At 36.7% G+C, this 24,965-nt stretch overlaps 1 protein-coding gene across 1 annotated transcript in view; it reads right to left on the bottom strand.

Annotated features, from left to right (window-relative positions):
• The window catches only part of LOC123534101 (septin-5-like), a 72,370-nt gene extending 47,755 nt beyond the window's left edge, over positions 1 to 24,615 (bottom strand). The window contains exons 1-3 of the mRNA XM_053519539.1: positions 24,584 to 24,615; positions 21,641 to 21,753; positions 12,914 to 12,951 (exon numbers count right to left, since the gene is read on the bottom strand). Coding sequence (XP_053375514.1) covers positions 12,914 to 12,951; positions 21,641 to 21,692 — 90 coding nt within the window. The 5' untranslated portion in view covers positions 21,693 to 21,753; positions 24,584 to 24,615. The remainder of the gene's footprint in view (positions 1 to 12,913; positions 12,952 to 21,640; positions 21,754 to 24,583) is intronic.
• Between the last annotated feature and the right edge of the window lie 350 nt (positions 24,616 to 24,965).

Raw genomic sequence — 24,965 nt, 5'->3', positions numbered from 1 at the left:
CATTGTACATTGACAGGAAACACTGGGAATTCACTCCAGCAGGAAAGTAATGAACACTGACTGTAAACTCCAGCTAGCACATTGTACATTGACAGGAAATAATGGGAATTAACCCCAGTAGGCAAGTAATGAACACAGACTGTAAACACCAGCAAGCACATTGTACATTGACAGGAAACACTGGGAACTAGAAAATGCTTTTGTAAAAAAGCGCATGTCTCCCCCAATGCAAAGTCCTATAGGCAAGAAGTCAATAGGGGTCAGGAGCGAAAGTCAAATAGACACTGATGGTTGGCTGCAATAGGGATCATCTACTTGGCATGTCCAGTCATCCCGCTAAATTTCAACAGTCTTGGCCTAGTGGTTCTCAAGTCACTGTTGAGGCTCCTGTGACCTTGACCTTTGATCAAGTGACCTCAAAATAAATAGGGGTCATCTACTCCGCATGTCCAATCATCCTATTAAGTTTCAACATTGTAGGTCAAGTGGTTCTCAAGTTATTTCCAAAAAATGATTTTACATGAACAGGCCCCTGTGACCTTGACCTTTAATAGACTGACGCCAAAATCAATAGGGTCATCTACTCTGCATGTTCAATCATCCTATGAAGTTTCAACATTCTGGGTTAAGTGGTTCTCAAGTTATTGATCGGAACTGGTTATCAATGTTCAGGCCCCTGTGACCTTGACCTTTAACGGAGTGACTCCAAAAACAATAGGGGTCATTTACTCTGCATGAGCAATCATCCTATGAAGTTTCAACATTCTGGGTCGAGAGGTTCTCAAGTTATCGATTGGAAATGGTTTTCCATGTTCAGGCCCCTGTGACCTTGACCTTTAACAGAGTGACCCCAAAATCATTAGGGGTCATCTACTCTGCATGACCAATCATCCTATGAAGTTTCATCATTCTGGGTCAAATTTGGTTCTCAAGTTACTGACCAGAAATGTTTTTCAATGTTCGGGCCCCTGTGACCTTGACCTTTAACAGAGTGACCCTAAAATCGTTAGGGGTCATCTACTCTGCATGACCAATCATCCTATTAAGTTTCAACACTCTGGGTCAAGTGGTTCTCAAGTTACTGACCAGAAATGGTTTTCAATGTTCAGGCCCCTGTGACCTTGACCTTTCATGGAGTGACCCCAAAATCGATAGAGGTCATCTACTTTGCATGCACACTCATCCTATGAAATTTCAACATTCTTGGTCAAGTGGTTCTCAAGTTATTGATCGGAAATGGTTTTCAATGTTCAGGCCCCTGTGACCTTGACCTTTGACGGAATGACCCCAAAATCAATTGGGATTGAAGGTCCTACCTAGCTCAAATGGTTCTCCAGTTATTGCTCGGAAATGAAGTGTGACGTACGGGCGGGCGGATGGATGGACGGACAGGGCAAAAACAATATGTCTCCCCCAGCGGGGGGGGGGGGGGGGGGGGGGGGGGGGGGGGGGGGGGGGGGAGACATAATAAAGAAGAAGTGGGAAAGATTTTGTCTACCTGAATGCTGTTGAGTGATTCGAAAGGTGTCTATAATTTTCTTGTTTCTAGATAAAAAGCATTGATATATGACCATTCATTTTCTTAGTTATATCATTTACCATACAGTGGTTATTGTTTCATTACAGAATTCTGTAAAAAGTCGTTTTTAAAAATTCAAGCCGATGCTGTAAATCTAAGTAACCCGGTGATTTTTTGGTTATAACTGTTTTGTATGAATGTCGGATGAAAATGTTTTTATTAACACTGAGTCATATCATCGGTGAACAGTATCTCACTCGAATAAAAACTAAACTAAAACAAGAAAATGCTTTTGTAAAAAAGCGCATGTCTCCCCCAATGCAAAGTCCTATAGGCAAGAAGTCAATAGGGGTCAGGAGCAAAAGTCAAAGAGACACTGATGGTTGGCTGCAATAGGGATCATCTACTTGGCATGTCCAGTCATCCCGCTAAATTTCAACACTCTTGGCCTAGTGGTTCTCAAGTCACTGGTCAGGCTCCTGTGACCTTGACCTTTGATCAAGTGACCTCAAAATAAATAGGGGTCATCTACTCTGCATGTCCAATCATCCTATTAAGTTTCAACATTGTAGGTCAAGTGGTTCTCAAGTTATTTCCAAAAAATTATTTTACATGAACAGGCCACTGTGACCTTGACCTTTAACAAACTGACCCCAAAATCAATAGGGGTCATCTACTCTGCATGTTCAATCATCCTATGAAGTTTCAACATTCTGGGTCAAGTGGTTCTCAAGTTATTGATCGGAACTGGTTATCAATGTTCAGGCCTCTGTGACCTTGACCTTTAACGGAGTGACCATAAAAACAATAGGGGTCATTTACTCTGCATGAACAATCATCCTATGAAGTTTCAACATTCTGGGTCAAGAGGTTCTCAAGTTATTGATTGGAAATGGTTTTCCATATTCAGGCCCCTGTGGCCTTGACCTTTAACAGAGTGACCCTAAAATCGTTAGGGGTCATCTACTCTGCATGACCAATCATCCTATGAAGTTTCATCATTCTGGGTCAAGTGGTTCTCAAGTTACTGACCGGAAATGGTTTTCAATGTTCAGGCCCCTGTGACCTTGACCTTTAACAGAGTGACCCCAAAATCGTTAGGGGTCATCTACTCTGCATGACCAATCATCCTATTAAGTTTCAACATTCTGGGTCAAGTGGTTCTCAAGTTACTGACCGGAAATGGTTTTCAATGTTCAGGCCCGTGACCTTGACCTTTAATGGAGTGACCCCAAAATCGATAGGGGTCATCTACTTTGCATGTACAATCATCCTATGAAGTTTCAACATTCTGGGTCAAGTGGTTCTCTAGTTATTGATCGGAAATGGTTTTCAATGTTCAGGCCCCTGTGACCTTGACCTTTGATGGAGTGAACCCAAAAATCAATAGGGGTCATCTACTCTTCATGACCAATCATCCTATGAAGTTTCAACATTCTGGGTCAAGTGGTTCTCTAGTTATTGATCGGAAATGGTTTTCAATGTTCAGGCCCCTGTGACCTTGACCTTTGAAGGAGTGACCCCAAAAACAATAGGGGTCGTCTACTCCAGCAGCCCTACAACCCTATGAAGTTTGAAGGTTCTAGATCAAATGGTTCTCCAGTTATTGCTCGGAAATGAAGTGTGACGTAAGGACGGACGGACGGACGGAAGGACGGACGGACGGATGGACGGACAGGGCAAAAACAATATGTCTCCTGGGGGAGACATAATTAACTCCAGCAGGCAAGCAATCAACACTGACAATAAACTCCAGCTGGCATACTGTGTAAGTATACTGCAGTTTATGTATTGTACATTGACTATAAACAGTGGACAGTGACTGCAGCATATGTATTGTGCATTGACTATAAACAATGAGCAATGACTGCAGCATATGTATTGTACATTGACTATAAACAATGGGCAGTGACTGCAGCATATGTATTGTACAATGAATATAAACAGTGGGCAATGACCTGCAAAATATGTATTGTACATTGACTATAAACAGTGGGCAATGATTGCAGCATACGTATTGTACATTGACCATAAACAGTGGCCAATGCCTGCAGCATATGTTTTGTACATTGACTATAAACAGTGGGCAGTGACTGCAGCATATGTATTGAACATTGACTATAAACAGTGGGCAGTGAATGCGGCATATGTATTGTACATTGACCATAAACAGTGGACAGTGACTGCAGCAACTATAAACAGTGGGCAGTGACTGCAACATATGTACTGTACATTGACCATAAACAGTGACTGCAGCAACTATAAACAGTGGGCAGTGACTGCAACATATGTATTGTACATTGACCATAAACAGTAGGCAGTGACTGCAGCATATGTATTGACCATAAACAGTGAGCAATGACTGCTGTATACTGTACATTGACTATAAACAGTGGGCAATGACTTCAGCATATGTATTGTACATTGACTATAAACAATTGGCAGTGACTGCAGCATATATATTGTACATTGACTATAAACAGAGGGCAATGACCTGCAGCATATGTATTGTACATTGACTATAAACAATGGGCAGTGACTGCAGCATATGTTTTGTACATTGACTATAAACAGTGGGCAGTGACTGCAGCATATGTTTTGTACATTGACTATAAACAGTGGGCAGTGACTGCAGCATATGTATTGTACATTGACTATAAACAGTGGGCAGTGACTGCAGCATATGTATTGTACACTGACTATAAACAGTGGGCAGTGAATGCAACATACGTATTGTACATTGACTACAAACAGTGGGCAAAGACTGCAGCATATGTATTGTACATTGACTATAAACAGTGGGCAGTGACTGCAGCATATGTATTGTACATTGACTATAAACAGTGAGCAGTGACTGCAGCATATGTATTGTACATTGACTATAAACAGTGAGCAGTGACTGCAGCATATGTATTGTACATTGACTATAAACAGTGAGCAGTGACTGCATTGTGAATAGTTAAATCATAATTAACCAATGTAAGGTAATTTAACCAATCAAACAACTTTAAATTCTACATTATAACATAATAAACCAGGCCTTTATCACATCAGCTATTATAGTTTAACCAATCAAACAACTTCAAGTTCTACATTATAACATAATAAACCAGGCCTTTATCACATCAGCTATTATAGTTTAACCAATCAAACAACTTCAAGTTCTACATTATAACATAATAAACCAGGCCTTTATCACATCAGCTATTATAGTTTAACCAATCAAACAACTTCAAGTTCTACATTATAACATAATAAACCAGGCCTTTATCACATCAGCTATTATAGTTTAACCAATCAAACAACTTCAAGTTCTACATTATAACATAATAAACCAGGCCTTTATCACATCAGCTATTATAGTTTAACCGATCAAACAACTTCAAGTTCTACATTATAACATAATAAACCAGGCTTGTTTCACATCATCTGTTTACTGCAATGTAAGGTAGTTTAACTAATCAATCTACAATTTATCTACTTAAGAAATGAAATCATTTTTTTCGGTGTTCAAGGGAAATGAACCACAGAATAGGATCGCCAAATCTATGAATCACATTAGCGACTCATGCTTAATTTGCCGATCCTATTCTGTCGTTCATTTCGCATGAACTCCAAAAAAATTAGTTCATTTCTTATATTTATATTATATTTCCTTTCCATCTGTAAACATGGTTATATTATAAATTGCATACATTTTGTTGCATTTAACATTAAAGTCATTGTGTTCATCAGATGGAACAACTGCGATGCATCTAAGGAACATTCTCATAGACTATATGTGGACAGCATCAAAACAAAGGTCTGTTATTACTAAGCAGTGTTGTCGGAACTTTGGCACCTTTCCTTTGCTATTTATACAAAATAAACATAATTTTAAATGGAAAAGAATTGAGCAAATGTAAATATATAGTAATGAAGTTCTTCTTCTATATGATTAAGCCTTAATTAATTAACCACTTTCTATACAATTTATTTTTTACCAAATCTTTTAAAACTCAAAAAGTTATCTCAACGGAAATAAATAAAACAAAAAAGACAACTTAAGCTCTTTATGTAATTATGTATGAAATAATTTACTCACTATAATTGCTGGAAACATCCCTTCAGAACTGATATGCCTATGGCTGGCTGATGTTTATTTTCAAACAGTGTAATAATCTTGCACTTTTGTTTATTTCCAATGAGATTTTTATGAACCAGTCCATAATTCTGTAGCATATTGTTCTTGTCAATATGGTACCATAATATTCCTAAGATGCATATTCAATATGTAAATATACAGGACTAAAACATTAGTCACTTATGTATATAGCTAATCTAGTAAAATTTTATAGTTTTAGGAAAAATTACTCCATCTAGCATTAACTATCTCTATAATATAACAAACTGCAAGTATAAGCTATAGCAATGTAACATGCTACAAGTATAAGCTATAGCAATGTAACATACTACAAGTATAAGCTATAGCAATGTAACATACTACAAGTATAAGCTATAGCAATGTAACAAACTCCAAGTACAAGCTGTAACAATGTAACAAACTTAACATTTAGGCTATAGCAATATAACAAACTCCACATAATTTATAAGCTATAGCAGTGTACTCTATTTGTATATAACATATAACTCCAGTTATAGTCAATATTGATATAATACACTTCTGTTATAGTGTACATCAATATAACTGTCTCCAGTTGTAGTCTTCATTTTTAAATGGTATTCGGTTATAGCCAACATCAATATAATATACTTCAACATAACATACTTTAGTTGTTGTCAACATCAACATAATATACTCGAGTTATAGTCAACATCAATATTATATAACATTTTCCAGTTATTGTCAACATCAACATAATATACTCGATTTATAGTCTACATCAAAATAACATTCTCCAGCTATAAGTTATAATCAACATCAATATAACATTCTCCAGTTATAGTCATTATCAACATAATATACTCAATTTATAGTCTACATCAATACAACATACTCCAGTTGTATTGTGCAGCAATACAACATAACCCAGATATAGTCTGTAGCAATATAACATACTCCAGTTAAAATCTTCAGCAATACAACATATTCCAGTTATAGTCTGTAGCAATACAACATACCGTATTCCAGTTATAGTCAGCAGCAATACATCATACTCCAGTAATAGTCTGCAGCAATACAACATATTCCAGTTATAGTTGCAGCAATACAAAATACTCCAGTTACAGTCTGCAGCAATACAACATATTCCAGTTAAAATCTGCAGCAATACAACATACTCTGGTTAAAATCTGCAGCAATACAACATATGCCACTCATAGTCTGCAGCAATACAACATATTCCGGTTATAGTCTGCAGCAATACAACATACTCCTGTAAAAGTCTGCAGCAATACAACATACTCTGGTTTATAGTCTGCAGCAATACAACATACCCTGATTATAGTCTGCAGTAATACAACATATTCAAATTATAGTCTGCAGCAATACAACATATTCCATTTATAGTCTGCAGCAATACAACATACTCCTTTAAAAGTCTGCAGTAATACAACATACTCCAGTAAAAGTCTGCAGCAATACAACATACTCCAGTTAAAATCTGCAGCAATACAACATATTCCACTTACATGTATAGTCTGCAGCAATACAACATACTCTGGTTATAGTCTGCAGCAATACAACATACCCTGATTATAGTCTGCAGTAATACAACATATTCCAGTTATAGTCTGCAGCAATATAACAAACTCCAGTTATGTCATGGAGCAATTTAATAAGCTGCAACAATTTTACATACTCCAACATTCCACTTCCAATAATCCAGTTTCAGACAACAGCATGATAGCATTGCTCGAGCAATGTAACATATCCCATTTGCAAGCTAAAGCAATGTAATATATCCAATTTAAAAGCTATAGCAATGTAACAGTTGCAAGCTATAGCTATACCACAAAAGTACCAATCTCTAACATGTTTTGAAAGAACTACGGTAACATAAGTACTAAAACTATAATTACTAAAACAAGGGGGGCTCTTTATAATAACATCTTCCACCCTGGCAAGCACAATGTACCAGATAATCACTTGCAAATGACCCTACACATATGGAACAGCTTCCAGAGAACCGCTTCCTGAATCTTGTTCTCAAATAATAATTGCACTCTTTTTGAATTACCTGCAACTTTTCTTTAATAACATCTTTAACAGATTAAAGTACATTCCTATCTTAAATGGTTAAAATAATATATTTACATCAAAACCCGATACAGTTCAATGCAAGCTCCAAGAGCAGAAAATGTTAGCTTCCTCCTTCAAGACCAGGAAGTTAAAAATTCAGTCCCTTTCAAATATAACAGAAAAAAACAACAACAACATAATAGAGGATACTTCCTTATCATCCATGTGAACAGGAATGAGAAACTTCCAACAACTATTAAAACAGAGACATTCAAGAACAGATATACATGTTTACAATTTTTCATTCATAGACCACTGGACACCTATATATTACCTTTTTTTTCATCTGCATACTTAACAAGCTTGGAGTTCTGCGAATTCCTTGACCACTGGCCTGGGTAACTGTCTAATTAAACTTCTAATGTTTTTCACCAAGAACACTTCCCACTCAGGTTAATTTATCCCCTGTCTATTTACTCCTTTTTCAGCTATTATTACACTTTTTCCACATATATATTTTTCACTGTTGAATGTCAGTATGTATACATTTTTCATATAATTATTTCCTTTTCGAGATAGGTAAAATCATTGCTAAAACCATTGCTATAGAATTTATCTAATAATCATAAGCACATTCTAGTTAGTAATTGATCATTGTTCCTGATAAAATTTGTTGAAGACAGAAAAACTTACTTGGTCCCTATGTATAATGAGATTTATCTGCAGTCAAAATTATAAGTTAGTAATTATTTACCTAAATTTTGGTTCCTAGCTCTAAAATGTATTTAAAAAAAAATTCCTTGAAAATCGGGAAGTGTGTAATTACAAAAGACTTGTTCAAACAGTACTTTGATAACCAAATCATTTATTTAACATGTCCTTAAAGCAAACCAGTTACAATCTATAACATACATACACTTGAGACTTCCTAATGTGAATTTGTGTCTCTAACCTACATCCCGACCATTGATTTTCCCTATCCTGTACCGATTACTAGCTACCATTTACTAATAACGCTAATGTAAAAAAAATCCTGTCCAATAACTTCTTCTCAAGTCATCTCATTTATTTTAAATGAAGTCAATTAATTTCACTTGCATGAAAACTTCTATCTGTTTTGTCTTGCCATATTATAATGATTTATAATACCTAAATCCACAGACTTATTGATCAGTTCTTGCAGTTATGTCTAACTGTCCCTGTTTTTGTCTGAATTCATTGATTACCTCATGTTCTTTCAATTTCTATGGGTGCTGAAATTTTCTCCACCATAACAACTTAAGTCTTGAAATGAATTTTCAAATACAAGAGTGCAAAGATTACCCTATATTGCTCACCTGAAATACACATTCAAAATATAATTAACACTATTAACAACAGACTTTTTTTTGTTTTGCTGGCTTTTAAGGTATAGGTCCATGTTTCGGAGAAAAAAGTTCGAACGTCATCAAATCATAGAAAGAAAGCATTGTTTTACATGAAAATTTAACAGCGTATAAAATATTTATATTATTCTACAAAACCATTGTCAGTTTACTGATACATGTATCGAACTCCAAAAAGGGACAGCATGAAGGGGCCACACTTCTGGACAGTTGAGCGGCTTTAAAAACTCACCATTTTTAAAAAGCTGTTACATGTCTTCGTTTTGATGCATTTGCAACATCGTGCGAGTGTTTAAACTTTACATAACTAGGTAAAACATCGTTTTTGACTATTGTTTACATTTATTTCTTTACAAATGACATTCTTATTTAAAGGGGGACAAGTCATTAAGAATATTTTAAGTATCCAACTCTGTGGGACAGAACAGTAAAACGTATATTGGAAAGATAAGTTGTGTGTCAAGATGCTGTTCATTTACTAAAAAAATCTGTTGTTTTGTGATATACTGCTAAACCTTAACTCAATTTTAGTCATATGGTGACTTTCCAACAAGTATTCTGATGTCCCTCCCAACTTTCCAACAAGTACTCTGATGTCCCTCCCAACTTTCCAACAGGTACTCTGATGTCCCTCCCAACTTTCCAACAAGAACTCTGATGTCCCTCCCAACTTTCCAACAAGTACTCTGATGTCCCTCCCAACTTTCCAACAAGTACTCTGATGTCCCTCCCAAACTTTCCAACAAGTACTCTGATGTCCCTCCCAACTTTCCAACAAGTACTCTGATGTCCCTCCCAACTTTCCAGCAAGTACTCTGATGTCCCTCCCAACTTTCCAACAAGTACTCTGATGTCCCTCCCAACTTTCCAACAAGTACTCTGATGTCCCTCCCAACTTTCCAACAAGTACTCTGATGTCCCTCCCAACTTTCCAACAAGTACTCTGATGTCCCTCCCAACTTTCCAACAAGTACTCTGATGTCCCTCCCAACTTTCCAACAAGTACTCTGATGTCCCTCCCAACTTTCCAACAAGTACTCTGATGTCCCTCCCACCTTTCCAACAAGTACTCTGATGTCCCTGCCAGCTTTCCAACAAGTACTCTGATGTCCCTGCCAACTTTCCAACAAGTACTCTGATGTCCCTGCCAACTTTCCAACAAGAACTCTGATGTCCCTCCAAACTTTCCAACAAGTACTCTGATGTCCCTCCCAACTTTCCAACAAGTACTCCGATGTCCTCCAACTTCACAAGTACTCTCCAATTCACAAGTACTCGATGTCCCTCCCAACTTTCCAACAAGTACTCTGATGTCCCTCCCAACTTTCCAACAAGTACTCTGATGTCCCTCCCAACTTTCCAACAAGTACTCTGATGTCCCTCCCAACTTTCCAACAAGTACTCTGATGTCCCTCCCAACTTTCCAACAAGTACTCTGATGTCCCTCCCAACTTTCCAACAAGTACTCTGATGTCCCTCCAAACTTTCCAACAAGTACTCTGATGTCCCTCCCAACTTTCCAACAAGTACTCTGATGTCCCTCCCAACTTTCCAACAAGTACTCTGATGTCCCTCCCAACTTTCCAACAAGTACTCCGATGTCCCTCCCAACTTTCCAACAAGTACTCCGATGTCCCTCCCAACTTTCCAACAAGTACTCTCGATGTCCCTCCCAACTTTCCAACAAGTACTCTGATGTCCCTCCAACTTTCCAACAAGTACTCTGATGTCCCTCCCAACTTTCCAACAAGACTCTGATGTCCTCCAAATTCCAGCAAGTACTCTGATGTCCCTCCCAACTTTCCAACAAGTACTCTGATGTCCCTCCCAACTTTCCAGCAAGTACTCTGATGTCCCTCCCAACTTTCCAACAAGTACTCTGATGTCCCTCCCAACTTTATTTCAGGTACTGACAGGTGCCCAAGAAGAACCATTTACCCTCATGTGATAACCAGACAAAATGTCCGAACCTCAAACTAATTCCAACATGAAGTTTTATTGCTTTAGTTAAGTATACAATACAGGAAAAAAGTCCTCAAAAGAAATCCAAGCCAATTAAACAAAATATTAGTATCATTCCTTTATTCACATGCATGTGTCGCATAACAAAGCAGTTCAAGAAGCATAAATAATTGTTGTAACTGTTTATGAATTTCGAGCAAATATTGATATTATCAAGTATACCACCCATCTGCAGTAACATTGTGTAAACATTTTTGTTTCACAAATCTCCTATGAATCTTTTTTTTTGTGTTTAGACCTTTTAACTCCAATGATAAAGAGTCTGTTTTAGAAAAATGTATGTATAAAATGTATGTATAGAATTTTGACACCTACGTTCTGAATTTTGACACCCCAACACTTCATGACAAAGACGGTAAAATGCTAAAGGTATACATAGGCTACCAGTAAGTGCTAGAGATCTTAAAATATCTTTTTTCACTGATATTCAAAGAATGCATAATCTTTGCATGTGAATTATCCTGATGAAGGTGTTAGCCGAAACGCTGATGAGATAAACTACAATACATAAAACTTTTATACGTGTTGTTGTCTAATTGTTGAAATACCTACCGCAGTGATCTGAATAAGAACTAATCTTTTTGTTTTTGTGCTAAATTTATTCTATAAGAAGACTTTTTACATGGCTTAGATTATCAACCCCTATGTTTGGAATTATAAAAGACAGGTAACTTATGATAGGCAAATTTTAACAGAAGCTGGATGAAAAAAAGCTTCATTAGTTACAATTCACAGCTGAGCCTGGGCATTGGACTTCTGCATGCATGATGCAATAATGGTCAGAAAACAACAACAACAAAATATGATAAGACAACACTAATACTCGCTGTTTGATTTACATGTTTCTTCATTTTGCAGGAATTTAATGAATATCAATCATTTCAAAGATTGCAAAAGTCAAAGAGAAGAAATTCTTGAACTTTACAGTATCTTTTATTGTTTTTAATATCATAGCCAATTTGTTCAGGATGACATATTGCTGGTTGGACAGAAATTCTCAAAGAAACCAATTACATGTATTCTCCTCTGTCTAGTTAAGATAATCATTTTTATAGCCAGAGTGTTCTAAAAATTTGACATTTAGCGCTTTAGACACTTATTGTGTATAATCCTTGGTATTTCTGTGCTGGCAGAATTTTACACATAGAAATGCATTCCTTTATATAATATTATACCAGTTGATAATACAACAATCACTATGATGTTGTTTACAAGAAATTTTGTCTTAATATACATATGAGATAAAAGGTCCTTGCTACTAATGGTATAAAGATATACAACTCAAATACGATATTAAGTCAAAACTCTGTATTCCCTAAGTTATATATTGTTTGTCCATTGTGCAATCTGATAATTACTTGAAAGTGGATTTTTTATAACACGAGAATACAGAAAATATGCTATTCTACATGCTATATACCAGAATTTTTCGAGTATGTTTAGATATAGATCCACATGGTGTATTACAAGTACACGGTGCATTTGCATTTTTTTTTTGGTTTTTTTTTTAGTTTTGAGTCACATCAACACAATTTAGGTCATATGGCAATTATTTTAGATTGATTTTGATGGTGAAGGAAGATCAAAGGTGCCCCTAAGAGCAATGTCAGGCATGGGTGGCTTCCTAACATGGTTTCGAATCCACACGGGTAAGAAATTCAATGTCAGCGACCTTAATCACTCAATCGTGGGGGTTCCAGTACTATAGTGCACTTCTCATGCTTTAATATGATTTATAACAAGCAGTGTATCAAAGAACTTATAGGACTTATATTTTTACCATTATGATGAAAACAGTGTACATACCTCACCTGGCAGACAGGCCCTGTTTTCTCCCATTCTTCCTGTAAGACAGAAATAAACACAGATCAAAACTGTTTCCTTGAAATGTTCCCCCTTCTGATATGACACTAATATGGTGGCTGATTTCTGCCATTCCATTCTGGCATATACTGGCGTATCTGAAACTGCCAACAAGCCAACATGATAAACTAGTGCGCCAATATAACAAAAGCCTATTTGTTGTATTGACACACAAATATTGCATTTTGGCATGTAGGCACATTTGAAGGGTTCCAACAGGCCAGAACAACAAACAGCATATTGGCACGCTGGTCTCTCGTGCAATCAGCCACCACATGGTGGTCTCTCGTGCAATCAGCCACCACATGGTGGTCTCTCGTGCAATCAGTCACCACACGCTGGTCTCTCGTGCAATCAGCCACCACACCGTGGTCTCTCGTGCAATCAGCCACCACACGCTGGTCTCTCGTGCAATCAGCCACCACACGGTGGTCTCTCGTGCAATCAGCCACCACACGCTGGTCTCTCGTGCAATCAGTCACCACACGCTGGTCTCTCGTGCAATCAGTCACCACACGCTGGTCTCTCGTGCAATCAGCCACCACACGGTGGTCTCTCGTGCAATCAGCCACCACACGGTGGTCTCTCGTGCAATCAGTCACCACACGGTGGTCTCTCGTGCAATCAGCCACCACACGGTGGTCTCTCGTGCAATCAGCCACCACACGGTGGTCTCTCGTGCAATCAGCCACCACATGTTAGTGGTTTTTAGAACATGACTGTGATCTTTGACTGTATAAAGTAAGACAAAAACAAATAGATCATTCATTATACCGAAATTTTTAAGAATGTAAAGTTCATAACAAGAAGAAACTTTTAAAAAATTTGAATCATTTTATGGATCAAACAATTGTAATATATTAACAGGAAAGATTCAATATGTAGCTCCTCATTCAGAAAAGAATCACTTAAAATTATATTTACAATAACTATTATCTTTTGTACTTACCAGTTACCTTAAGTAGAATAATTATTTACTCAATAGTAACCTTTGATCTTTTTTTCACTAATTCATAAATGAATGTTGCAATAAAAATAACTGTCACTATATAATTATTTCTATTGTGCGTGCATGTAGATACATAAATAACTGTCCAATTGGTATATTTTGAAACAGTATAAAATGTTAGTGTAATATATGTATGCCTATATCACAGAGGAAAATATCAACAATTTGACAATATGTAGCAAACTTTTCATCGTTTTCCTTTCCATCTTATAAACAGCATTAACTTTACTATTTCCACAGCCCTTGTTTTCATGTTTTAAATCCATGTCTGTAATCCAAATCATGTCCAGTACAATAAATGAAAATGAAATTCAATAAAATAATAGTCCCATTTTTTCATGAACAAGCTAGAACAAAATATCAAGGAGACAAGTGTTACAAAAAAAAACCCATTTAAACAGAAGCAATTAACAAATACATTAGTCCTTTTTGATCTTATACATGTTTTGTATGACACTAAACAAATCTTCTAAAATACTGTAATAAAATGCAATATAGCAATTATATTCACATAACAATTATATCCAAATCCTTTTTGCTAAAACAAACAAAACTCCTTTGGAATGTATGAAGTTATTTTTGTTCTTCCAACAAAGGGAAGAGAGACAGGGACAAATCTGGATATTGATTTCCGGTGCAATACTTGACAATTATATTATTCCTTAGACAAAAGTGCTTGAGAATCAAGGAGCTGAGAAGTCTGATAAATGGCAAGTTAAGATGTCTTCTACTGTACTAGAGGTTACACTAGTCCAAATAAATCTAGGCTGTTTAGGACAGCCTGGTAACTGTTTTACTTGTGCTGTCCATATGATCATATTAATTTAAAGTTAGAATTTCCAAATAAATAGGAGGTTATCTATTACTTTAAGAGTGAACAGTGAAAATGATACTGTTTTAGTAATTCAGTGAAACCTTAAAATTTCAGTGAATCCCGAAGACTCAGAAGGCTGTGACAGCTCTATTTAGTGAATCACCAAGACTCAGAAGGCTGTCTTTTCAGTGAATCCCGAAGACTCAGAAGGCTGTGACAGCTCTAATTCTCACACCTGATGGTGAGCACATAGTCAAGACAAGATTTTATGAAGATCAAATAAAAAATGTGATCATGGTTTTCTATGATTTGACTTAGTGATCTTGTTTTTAAGCCAAGGTGACATAGTTTCATTTTAGCATACCTGCACAAAATTGGCAGTTATTATTATTATTATTATTATACCAGATTTATATAGCGCCCTTTTCATGATCAATTTCACGTTCAAAGGCGCTTTACATAGTTCAAATGCAGCCACAAAGGGCACATAATTCATCCTCTACTAGTACAGACACAGAGCGATCTGACCAGAGGGACAGAGTGAGACAAAGCCCCCATGACAGAGAGATCAGAAATCAGATACAGGCTTGTCCGGCTAACTTAGCCTAGCTCATTGCGAATAGACAGCCTGGTTCTTTAACGTGCCCAGTGTATAGCACTGATACATGCAAGGATTGCCTGGGTTCCTGACCAGTAAACCTATAGTTGGGTGGGAAACACTGAAATGCGTTTCTGAAAATTCCTGAGTAGCTGCCGGGGATCGAACCCCCGACCTCAGGACTGGAAGGCCAGTGTGCAAACCACTGAGCTATCCGTCCACCTTATGATTTGGACAGACTTCTACATAGTATGTATGTGCACAACCTGAAGTGTCTGATTCGGCCACTTATGCAGTGTGCTAATACATATTTGTCGGAGTGTTTCGCTCATACTGGCCAGAAGTGTATGCATGAAAATACAAAAGTTAGAGAGTTGACAAGAAAAATGAAGTAAATCTCTTGACCTCTAAGTGTGGCCTTGACAACTGAGCTATTTAGTAATGCTGAATGGTTCTTGCCAAGGTGTATGCATAATAATACATTCATACAAAAAATTAAAGATTTAAAATCCTTGACCACTAAGGGTGACCTTAACTTTTTAGCTAGGAGTGCAGTTTTGCAAACTGTCTAGTTACAGTGCCATTTAGTTACTTGAATATCCTTCATTTCATACAAAAGTTATAGACCTGGGTCCGGTTGTTCAAAACTTTAATCTGCTGTTAAACTAACCGGCGGTTAAATTTTGATTCAAAATACTGGACTTGATGGGAAACACTAGTGTGATATTTTGATTTCATTGTAAAGATTTTTCAGTGTTCATAATTCTTACCTCATACATTTGTTTTCCTAAGTCTTCTGAAATGTCGAAAAATAACTGTAAAAGTTAACCAACTATTAGCTTAATCACTTGTTAAAGTTTCGAACAACTGCACCCAGACATGTATAATGATGTAAAAGTCTGACCTCGAAGGGTGATCTTGAGCTTTCAGGTAGGAATATGGATCTTGAACGTGACACATTATCTTGTTATGGTGAATGTTTGTGCCAAGTAATCTAAACATCCATGAATGCATTTATAAAACAAGAGAACCATGAAGGCCCTGTATCGCTCACCTGACCTACTGACCTAAAGATCATCAAGATTAACATTCTGACCAAGTTTCATTAAGATATGGTCATAAATGTTGCCTCTAAAGTGTTAACTAGCTCTTCCTTTGATTTGACCCTGTGACCTAATTTCTGACCTGACATGACCAAGGGTCATAATTCTGTAAAAATGCAAAGTAGAGTTATAGAACCTATGCAAAGCATGTCAGATCATGACAATGAACAAGTGACTGGTTTCAATCCATCCCCATTAATGGGTACTAAGATACCAACTTACATACAAAAACTTAACCAAAAACTGCTAAGTCGAATATAGGGCATAATTTGTAAAATGCAAAGTAGTGTTATGGAACCTGTGCACTGCATGTCAGATCATCAAAGTGAACAAGTGTGTGAAGTTTCAATCCATACTGAGATACCAGCTTACATATAAAACCTTAACCAACAAGAGCTGTCGGAGGACAGCAACGCTTGGCTATTCAACAGTCTTGTCAACTGAATGAATATTAAAGTCGAAAAGAGGCATAATTTTGTAAAATTGCAAAGCATTATAGAACTTGTACAGTGCAATTCAGCTTATGACAATGGGCAATTGTGTGAAGTTTCAATCCATTTACATTAGTGGGTACTGAGATACCAGCTGACATACAAAACTCAACACTAGATGCTCACAGGCAACATGTCGAGCCTGCCAGCTGTCAAAAGGACTGGGAGTTGCACATGACACTCCTTGTCTCATTGAGGCAAACATTTATGCCAAATAAAAAAGAGATTGCAAAAAGTTACAATAAAAGTTATTTAAAGTAACAACAAAAGGATGTAAAAAAAAAAAAAAAAAAAAAAAAATTCTAAATCCACACAAAAGTCCTCACCTGTAGTGATAGGTCAAAATACACCTGAAAACTGGATGTTACATGCATGTTGTACTACAGAAAAGTGGTCTTGATTTTTCCCTAGGACCAGTAATAAAAAAGTTACGAATATAAGCTATTTATAGTAACAACAAAGGAAAGTAATTCTAGGATCTTGCGAATGACACTCTGTCTCATGATGATGAACAATTGTGCCAAGTTACATCAAAATCCCTCAATGCATCAAAAAGAAATGCTCCAGACAAAGTCATTCTTGTATCTGACTTTTGACCTCTAAGTGTGACCTTGACCTTAGACCTAGGGACCTGGTTCTTGCAAAAAACACTCCGTCTCATGGTGGTGAACAATTGTGCCAAGTTACATCAAAATCCCTCCATGCATGAAGAAGAAATGCTCTGGACAAAGTTGTCATTCTTGTATCCTTTGACCTCTAAGTGTGACCTTGACCTTAGACCTAGGGACCTGGTTCTTGCCCAAGACACTCCGTCTCATGATGGTGAACAATTGTGCTAAGTTACAACAAAATCCTTCCGTGCATGAAGAAGAAATGCTCCGGACAGTCGTTTTTGGATTTGACCTTTGACCTGTGTGACCTTGACCTTTGAGATAGGAACCTGGGGTTTGCGCATGACACTCTGTCTCACTAAGGTTAACGTTCCTGCCAAATATAAACAAGATTGCTCCATGCATGTCAAAGTTATGGTCCAGACAAACAAATCTGGATGGACGCATGGACTCACACACATACAAGAAACAGCCATTTGGACAACTACATATGTCTTCCCTTCTGCAAGCCTGCTTGACAAAAAACACTGCTAAGGGGCATAATATTGTAAAAATACAAAGTAGATTATGGAACCTGTGCACTGCATGTCAGATCATGACAGCGAAAAATATGTGTGAAGTTTCAATCCATTCCCATTAGTGGGTACTGAGATACCAGCTTAACCAAAAATTTCTAAGTTGAAAAAGGGGCATAATTTTGTAAAAAAGCAAAACAGAGTTATGGAACCTGTGCAATGTAAGTCAGTTTATCACAGTGAATATGTGTGTGAAGCTTCAATTCATTCCCATAAGTGGTTACTGAGATACCAGCTTACATACAACAAGAGCTGTCCGTAAGACAGGCAAGCTTGACTATACGAAATATTGTCACAGAAGCAGGAAAATATTACCCAAAATGTTAAATATCAAAAGACTTTTAAGTTCAAAAGGGGACATAATTTGACCAAAATGCATATCAGAGTTATGGGACTTGATGCTATCAACTAGTTTTATAACCCCGAAGGTACATGTGAAGTTTCAATTCAATATCTGCATTAGTTTTGGAGATAGTAACTTGCATGTAAAACTTAACCAGAATTTTTTAAGTCCAAAAGAGGGTATAATTTGCCAAAAATACATGTCAGAGTTATGGGACTTGACCCAGTGAGGTTGGTAATTGATATAGAAAATGAAAAAATAAGTTTCAAATCTATATGCTTTTAAGTAATAGCTGTATGTACTTGCACGCAAAACTTTAACCAGGATTTTCTAATTCCAAAAGGGGGCATAATATGCCCAAAATACATGTCAGAGTTATGGGACTTGACCCAGTGAGGTTGGTAATTGATCTAGAAAAAGAAAAATTAAGTTTCAAATCTATATGCCTTTTGGTAATTAATAGCTGTATGTACTTGCACACAAAACTTTAACCAGAATTTTCTAAGTCCAAAAGGGGGCATAATTTGGCCAAAATGAAGGTCAGAGTTATGAGACTTGGTGTTATCAACTAGTTTTATAACCCCGAAGACACATGTGAAGTTTCAATTCAATATCTGCATTAGTTTTGGAGACAGTAACTTGCATGTAAAACTTTAACCAGAATTTTCTAAGTCCAAAAGGGGGCATAATTTGCTCAAAATACATGTCAGAGCTATGGATTTTGACCCAGTGAGGTTGGTAATTAGTTTTTACATAATTTATTTTAGGTCGATTGTGAAGGAAGTTCTACAACTTATATTAATCACTCTCGACACCTCATTCCTGATGGAATCCATCGCCACAAGGGTATGAGAGAAGAGGCCAGTTTTCCTTTTAATGCTGAGCACCAAGCAAGGGAGCTTCTGGTACCATTTTTCACGTCTTTGGTATGACGCGGCCGGGGATCGAACCCACGACCTCCCGCACTCAAAGCGGGCGCTCTACCACTAGGCTATCGAGGCGGTCTAATTGTTGGTAATTGACTGAGAAAAAGAAAAAATAAGTTTCCAAGCTATATGCCTTAAAATGTTAGCTTATGTACTTGCATGCAAAAACTTAACCAAGGTGTGACACCGACGCCAACGCCAGGGTGAGTATAGAATAGCTAGACTATTCTTTGAATAGTCGAGCTAAAAACTTAACCAAATCGGGACCCGACGCCGACACATGGGTGAGTCCAATAGCACACTAGTGTTTACTGAGATACCAGCTTACATACAAAACTCAACAAAAACACTGCTAAGTCGAAAAAGGGGCATAATATTGTAAAAATACAGAGGAGAGTAATGGAATCTGTGCACTGCATGTCAGATCATGACAGTGAACATGTGTGTGAAGTTTCAATCCATTCCTATTAGTGGATACTGAGATATCATTAACCAAAAATTTCTAAGTCAAAAAAGTGGCATAATTTTGTAAACTAGAGGGCCATGAAGGCCCTATATCGCTCACCTGTTATCATTGCACTTGAGGACAAGAAGGTCCTCAGAAAAAATATCTAAGTACAAAGGACAGGAACAACAAAGGGAAGAAATTTAACCAAAAAGAAAAAAAATTCTTACAATGTACAGATATGTCAAAATACACCTAAAAATTGGAGGTACCATCCATGTTGTACCACAGAAAAGTGGTCTCGGTTTTTCCTTACGGCAAGTAATAAAAAATGTTACTAAAAATAAGCTATTTATAGTAACGTAAAGGGGAAGTAATTAAAAAAAAAAATTATTGTAAGTGAACGAAAGAAGGATCTGCCAAATAAATCTGCTGACATAAATGAAATTTCGGATCAGTATCTTCATTAGTTACGGAGATATTCCCATTTTAATTTGAAATAAAGGGAGGTAATTTCACATAAAATCAGTCCATAGTTACCTACCCTGATTGGCTCAGTCCAACTAATGACAATAATGAAATTTCAAATAAGTCCTATAAATACTTACTGATATAAACCATTTTGATTACAATCAGGGGAGGTAATCAGATATAAAATAACTCTGGAACCTACGATTGGATCTGATTTGTCATGGAATCCAAGATTTATTGTTGTTGAAGATATTTTGGAAGTTTGTATCAAATAAAACCATAAATGAAGTCTCTATATGGCTGCAAAAGCCAAAATAGCCAATTTTGGACCTTTAAGGGGCCATAACTCTGGAACCCATGATGGAATCTGGCCAGTTCAAGTAAGGAACCAAGATCTTGTGGTAATACAAGTTGTGTGCAAGTTTGGTTAAAATAAAATAAATGAAGCTGCTATTGTGCAGACAAGGTCAATTCTGGCCCTTTCAGGGGCTGTAACTCTGGAACCCATAATGGAATCTGGCAAGTTCAAGAAAGGAACCAAGATCTTATGGTGATACAAGTTGTGTGCCAGTTTGGTAAAAATCAAATTATAAATAAAGCTGCTATTGTGCAGACAAGGTCAAAATAGCTAATTTTGGCCCTTTCAGGGGCCATAACTCTGGAACCCATAATGGGATCTGGCCAGTTCAAGAAAGGAACTGAGATCTTATGGTGATACTTGTTGTGTGCAAGTTTGGTTAAAATAAAATCATAAATGAAACCACTATCGTGCAGACAAGAAATTGTTGATGCATGGACGGACGGACAACGGACGAAGGGTGATCACAAAAGCTCACCTTGTCACTATGTGACAGGTGAGCTTAAAAGCAAAATAGAGATATGGAACCTGTGCAATGTAAGTCAGTTCAATCCATTCCCACAAGTGGTTACTAAGATACCAGCTTACATACAAAAACTTAACCAAATCGGGACGCTGACGAAGACACCGATGCGGGATGCCAAGGCATGGGTGAGTCCAATAGCTCTGCCTATTCTTTGAGTAGTCAAACTAATAATAGCAATATTGGAAATCCCATTATACAGAAAGATGAATCTGAATGGGCTGTCATCAGATCTAACTTTTAGGAAGATCAAATTGAATATTGTGAACATAGTGATGATGTAGTGGTAATATAGTTTAGCTGAATTTCATATCTGTTTACATTTTCAGTACAGGGTGATGCAATGAAAGCTTGAAAGTAACTACAGAACCTTTTTATTGCCATGATGATTTAAAAGCTATACCTGCTGTGTAAAGTCTGCCAGATCTGGGAGATGCTAACCTGGCAGCATTCATGGTGGTAAGAACAAGATCAACAACTTCTGTCAGTTACAATCTATATCATACTGGAAACAGACTGAAAAAGATAAGTGAAGCAGTAAAGTATGAAAAAGATTACACTGTACATTGCTTGGTTACAGAAAAATGCGATGGCATAGTTTGGCTTACTATACCTTCAGAAAACGCAGAAAATATATATGTAAGAACAAACATCTTAAAAGAATACAATAAAACAGGGATTAAAAGAAGAAAACTGTCTTCCATTTTATGTTTCATTTTACTGGTAATTAAATAAATCTTCTAATGAGAATGTCAACTTAATGTTATAATTAACTGATAATATGGAAACAAACAGAGGTCAGGCACTGCTTTCAAGACCTTTCCTTCATTTGTATTTCAGTATAATATTTATGGTAGACAATTTTCTTCATAAATTCCTCACCAGTCTAGTATCATTCTGTTCTCCAGACTATCAATAAAAACCTTTCAAGGTGCCAGGTGAATGACCTTTAAATCAAGTCATCATGGTTAACATTACTCCTTGTCTGGGATTCAAACCAAACACCTCTTGGTTCTTATAATGTTTTTGTACTTCACCTACTGTGCTCTCTGAATTTGGTTCTTTCTGATAGGAATATTATACCACTGTTTCAAAGTGTTATTTGGTAAAGGACAGGGCACTCACTTGGCCGTTTTGGGGGCCGAATATGGGCACCATTCCCCTCATAAAATAATATGTTTTTCCCCTTTCTCAGAAGAAAATTCCCCTGATAATAGGTTGTTTGACACAACTAGATATGAACTCTCTTTCAAGTTATATTATAGTGCCTCTATTATATAGGCTCCAAGGAAGGTTAGGCAAAAAAAAATTAATGTTTAGTTTCTCAGGCCCCGCCGCATACGATTTTGACCCGCCGCATCTCAAAATTTTATCAAAGAAAAACTGAAGAAATTCGCGAAAATGGAAAATTCAACAAAAATTGAGGACAAAAGAAGGAAAATATGTGAATACGTACAAATAAGTCGTCAAGAATGGTTCCTTTGTTCATCAATGTCTTTAAGTGTGTTAAATATGGATGTACATCATTGGATTTCATATAAAACGGGCAATGTCGTTAATAAAAAAGAAAATAAAAATTTTAAAAAAATCCACACTGCCTCATTAAATTTTGCAAAAAGTGGCCTGAGAAACTAAACATTAATTTTTTTTGGCCTTACTGCTGCAATATAGTTAAATTAGTTAGAAATAATTGAAAACAGTATTAATAAGTGCGAAAAGTAGTAACATTTATATGGCTAAAAACTTCCCTTTTTTGTCTCAAAATGATGAAAAATTCCCCATCCTGAGGGTACCCATGGGTACCTGTCCCCAAAAGTTGTCTAGTGCCCTGTAAGGAGGAGGGGAGACAATCTGACAAGCATCATACTTTATAGGTTATAATGCAGTAATTCGGTCCAAAATGTGCTTCCGTGGTGTAGTCGAAAGAAGTCCCTAATAAATAAATCCTAATTTTTCCATTTTTCGCGCATTTGCGCGTAAATCGGGGGCCAAATGGGCATTATTTCACTCGTGGAATGAATTTTACATAAAATAGGACACGTTTCATGCTAATACTCGCATGTTTTCGAGTTGTTTACTTGAAAACGAATGTAGGGTGTTTATTCTGCGGACCGCTTTCTGAAATGCGGCAATATGAGGGTACCTGACTTCAGTTGACTTGCATTTCACTGCATACTTTTCAACACCCCTTTTTCTTTTCGTTTTCTTGAAGCAAATGTATGGATATCTTGTGGAAAATAGGTCAACAACGGAGTGAAAATCTAGAAACTGTAACAAATTGGTCTGAAGTAGCTGAATTTTATATGAAACAAAGAACAATTTCTTTTATTGGTATATATCCTATAAGAGCTGAAATAAGACTTTTCTCGAAACACATCACAATTAGTCTTCATAGTCATAAATCGATTGTATATGTTATAAAATGATGTTTTCAATGCAAAATAATCATTAAATTTGAAAAATTTTGAATTTTGACCATATTTTGAGTAGATGCGCCTTTTTCGGCAGCAATTTCTGCAATAGAAAGGCCAATATTTTGTCTCCAGAATGTGTGAAGATGCACAAAATGCATCTATTTGAGTCATATTCATGACGGAATGAATGATATTTCAGAATCAAAGTGAAAAATAATGCATACAGGTGAAACTTTTACCAAAATTTACAATGAAGCGACCATAGAGCCTAAATTTAGCCAAGAAAATGGGTAGGGGGTGGCCTCACGTAAATGTCTATATTTCTCTAAAATCTCAAATTTTCAGAATGAAACTTGTTAACATGTTCGGTATTACATCTTTCTTGAAAACAGAGATGAAAATGTTATGAAATTTGATAAAAAGATATCTCTTATTGGTTATAATGCAGTAATTCGGTCCAAAATGTGCTTCTTTTATTGGTATATAGCCTATATACTTGCTTATTTTTAACAGTATCTATAAAATTAGTTGTCAGTACTTTCTTACAGGACTTTTTTACCTTTATCTTAATAATTTATCCTTTTCTGTGAAAGAAAATACTGATTTTGAGGTTAAAGGTTGTGGGGCAAAATAAATATGCTTCCCCTACCCCCACCTAGCTCCCACTCATATGCCTATGAGGACACAAATCAGAATATGAATAGGGCACACTTTGATCATTCCCTCTAAAGCTATAGATCACTGGCACTGAATAGGTTTTCATGAGCATCAGGCATACATTATTTAATTTCTATCAATTAATCAAATATTCATGTCTCAGACAATGACTCTGACTAGTGTAAGAAATAATGAATTCTTACCTTGCATATCCTGTTCTTACAAATGAACGATTCTACTAGTAATATTAAATAAAAATACCTATAATAACTTACCTACAATAACACAAATTCACGTGTGACTCAACACCCACGCTTTGACATATCGATTGATAAAACGCGACATATGATTGGTTAGTGACAAATAATACGGATTATTGATTGGATAAACTGGGCGACATCAGCTGCCGAAGCAGACAGGGGCGGATATTGCCTTAACTTATCAGAGCACGGAGTTTTCCGTTCTTTTCAATGTTGCTCGAGTCACATGTATTGTTATATAGATAAGCACGGAAAATCGGCTTTGACCTTGATACCTTGATTTACTTCTGTAGTCAAATAGATGCTCGCGCAGGTGACATCTGCTTTCGCAGTTCTCATCGGCGCCCGTTTTCATTATCCGTCAACTTGCAGATCAATTCGCACGGAAAATCTGCTT

This window comes from Mercenaria mercenaria, chromosome 12 (genome assembly GCF_021730395.1).
Source record: "Mercenaria mercenaria strain notata chromosome 12, MADL_Memer_1, whole genome shotgun sequence".
NCBI classification, from domain to species: Eukaryota; Metazoa; Mollusca; class Bivalvia; order Venerida; family Veneridae; genus Mercenaria; species Mercenaria mercenaria.
The sequence above is the reverse complement of the archived record's forward strand: the minus strand, read 5'-3'. Positions and strand labels throughout refer to the sequence as shown.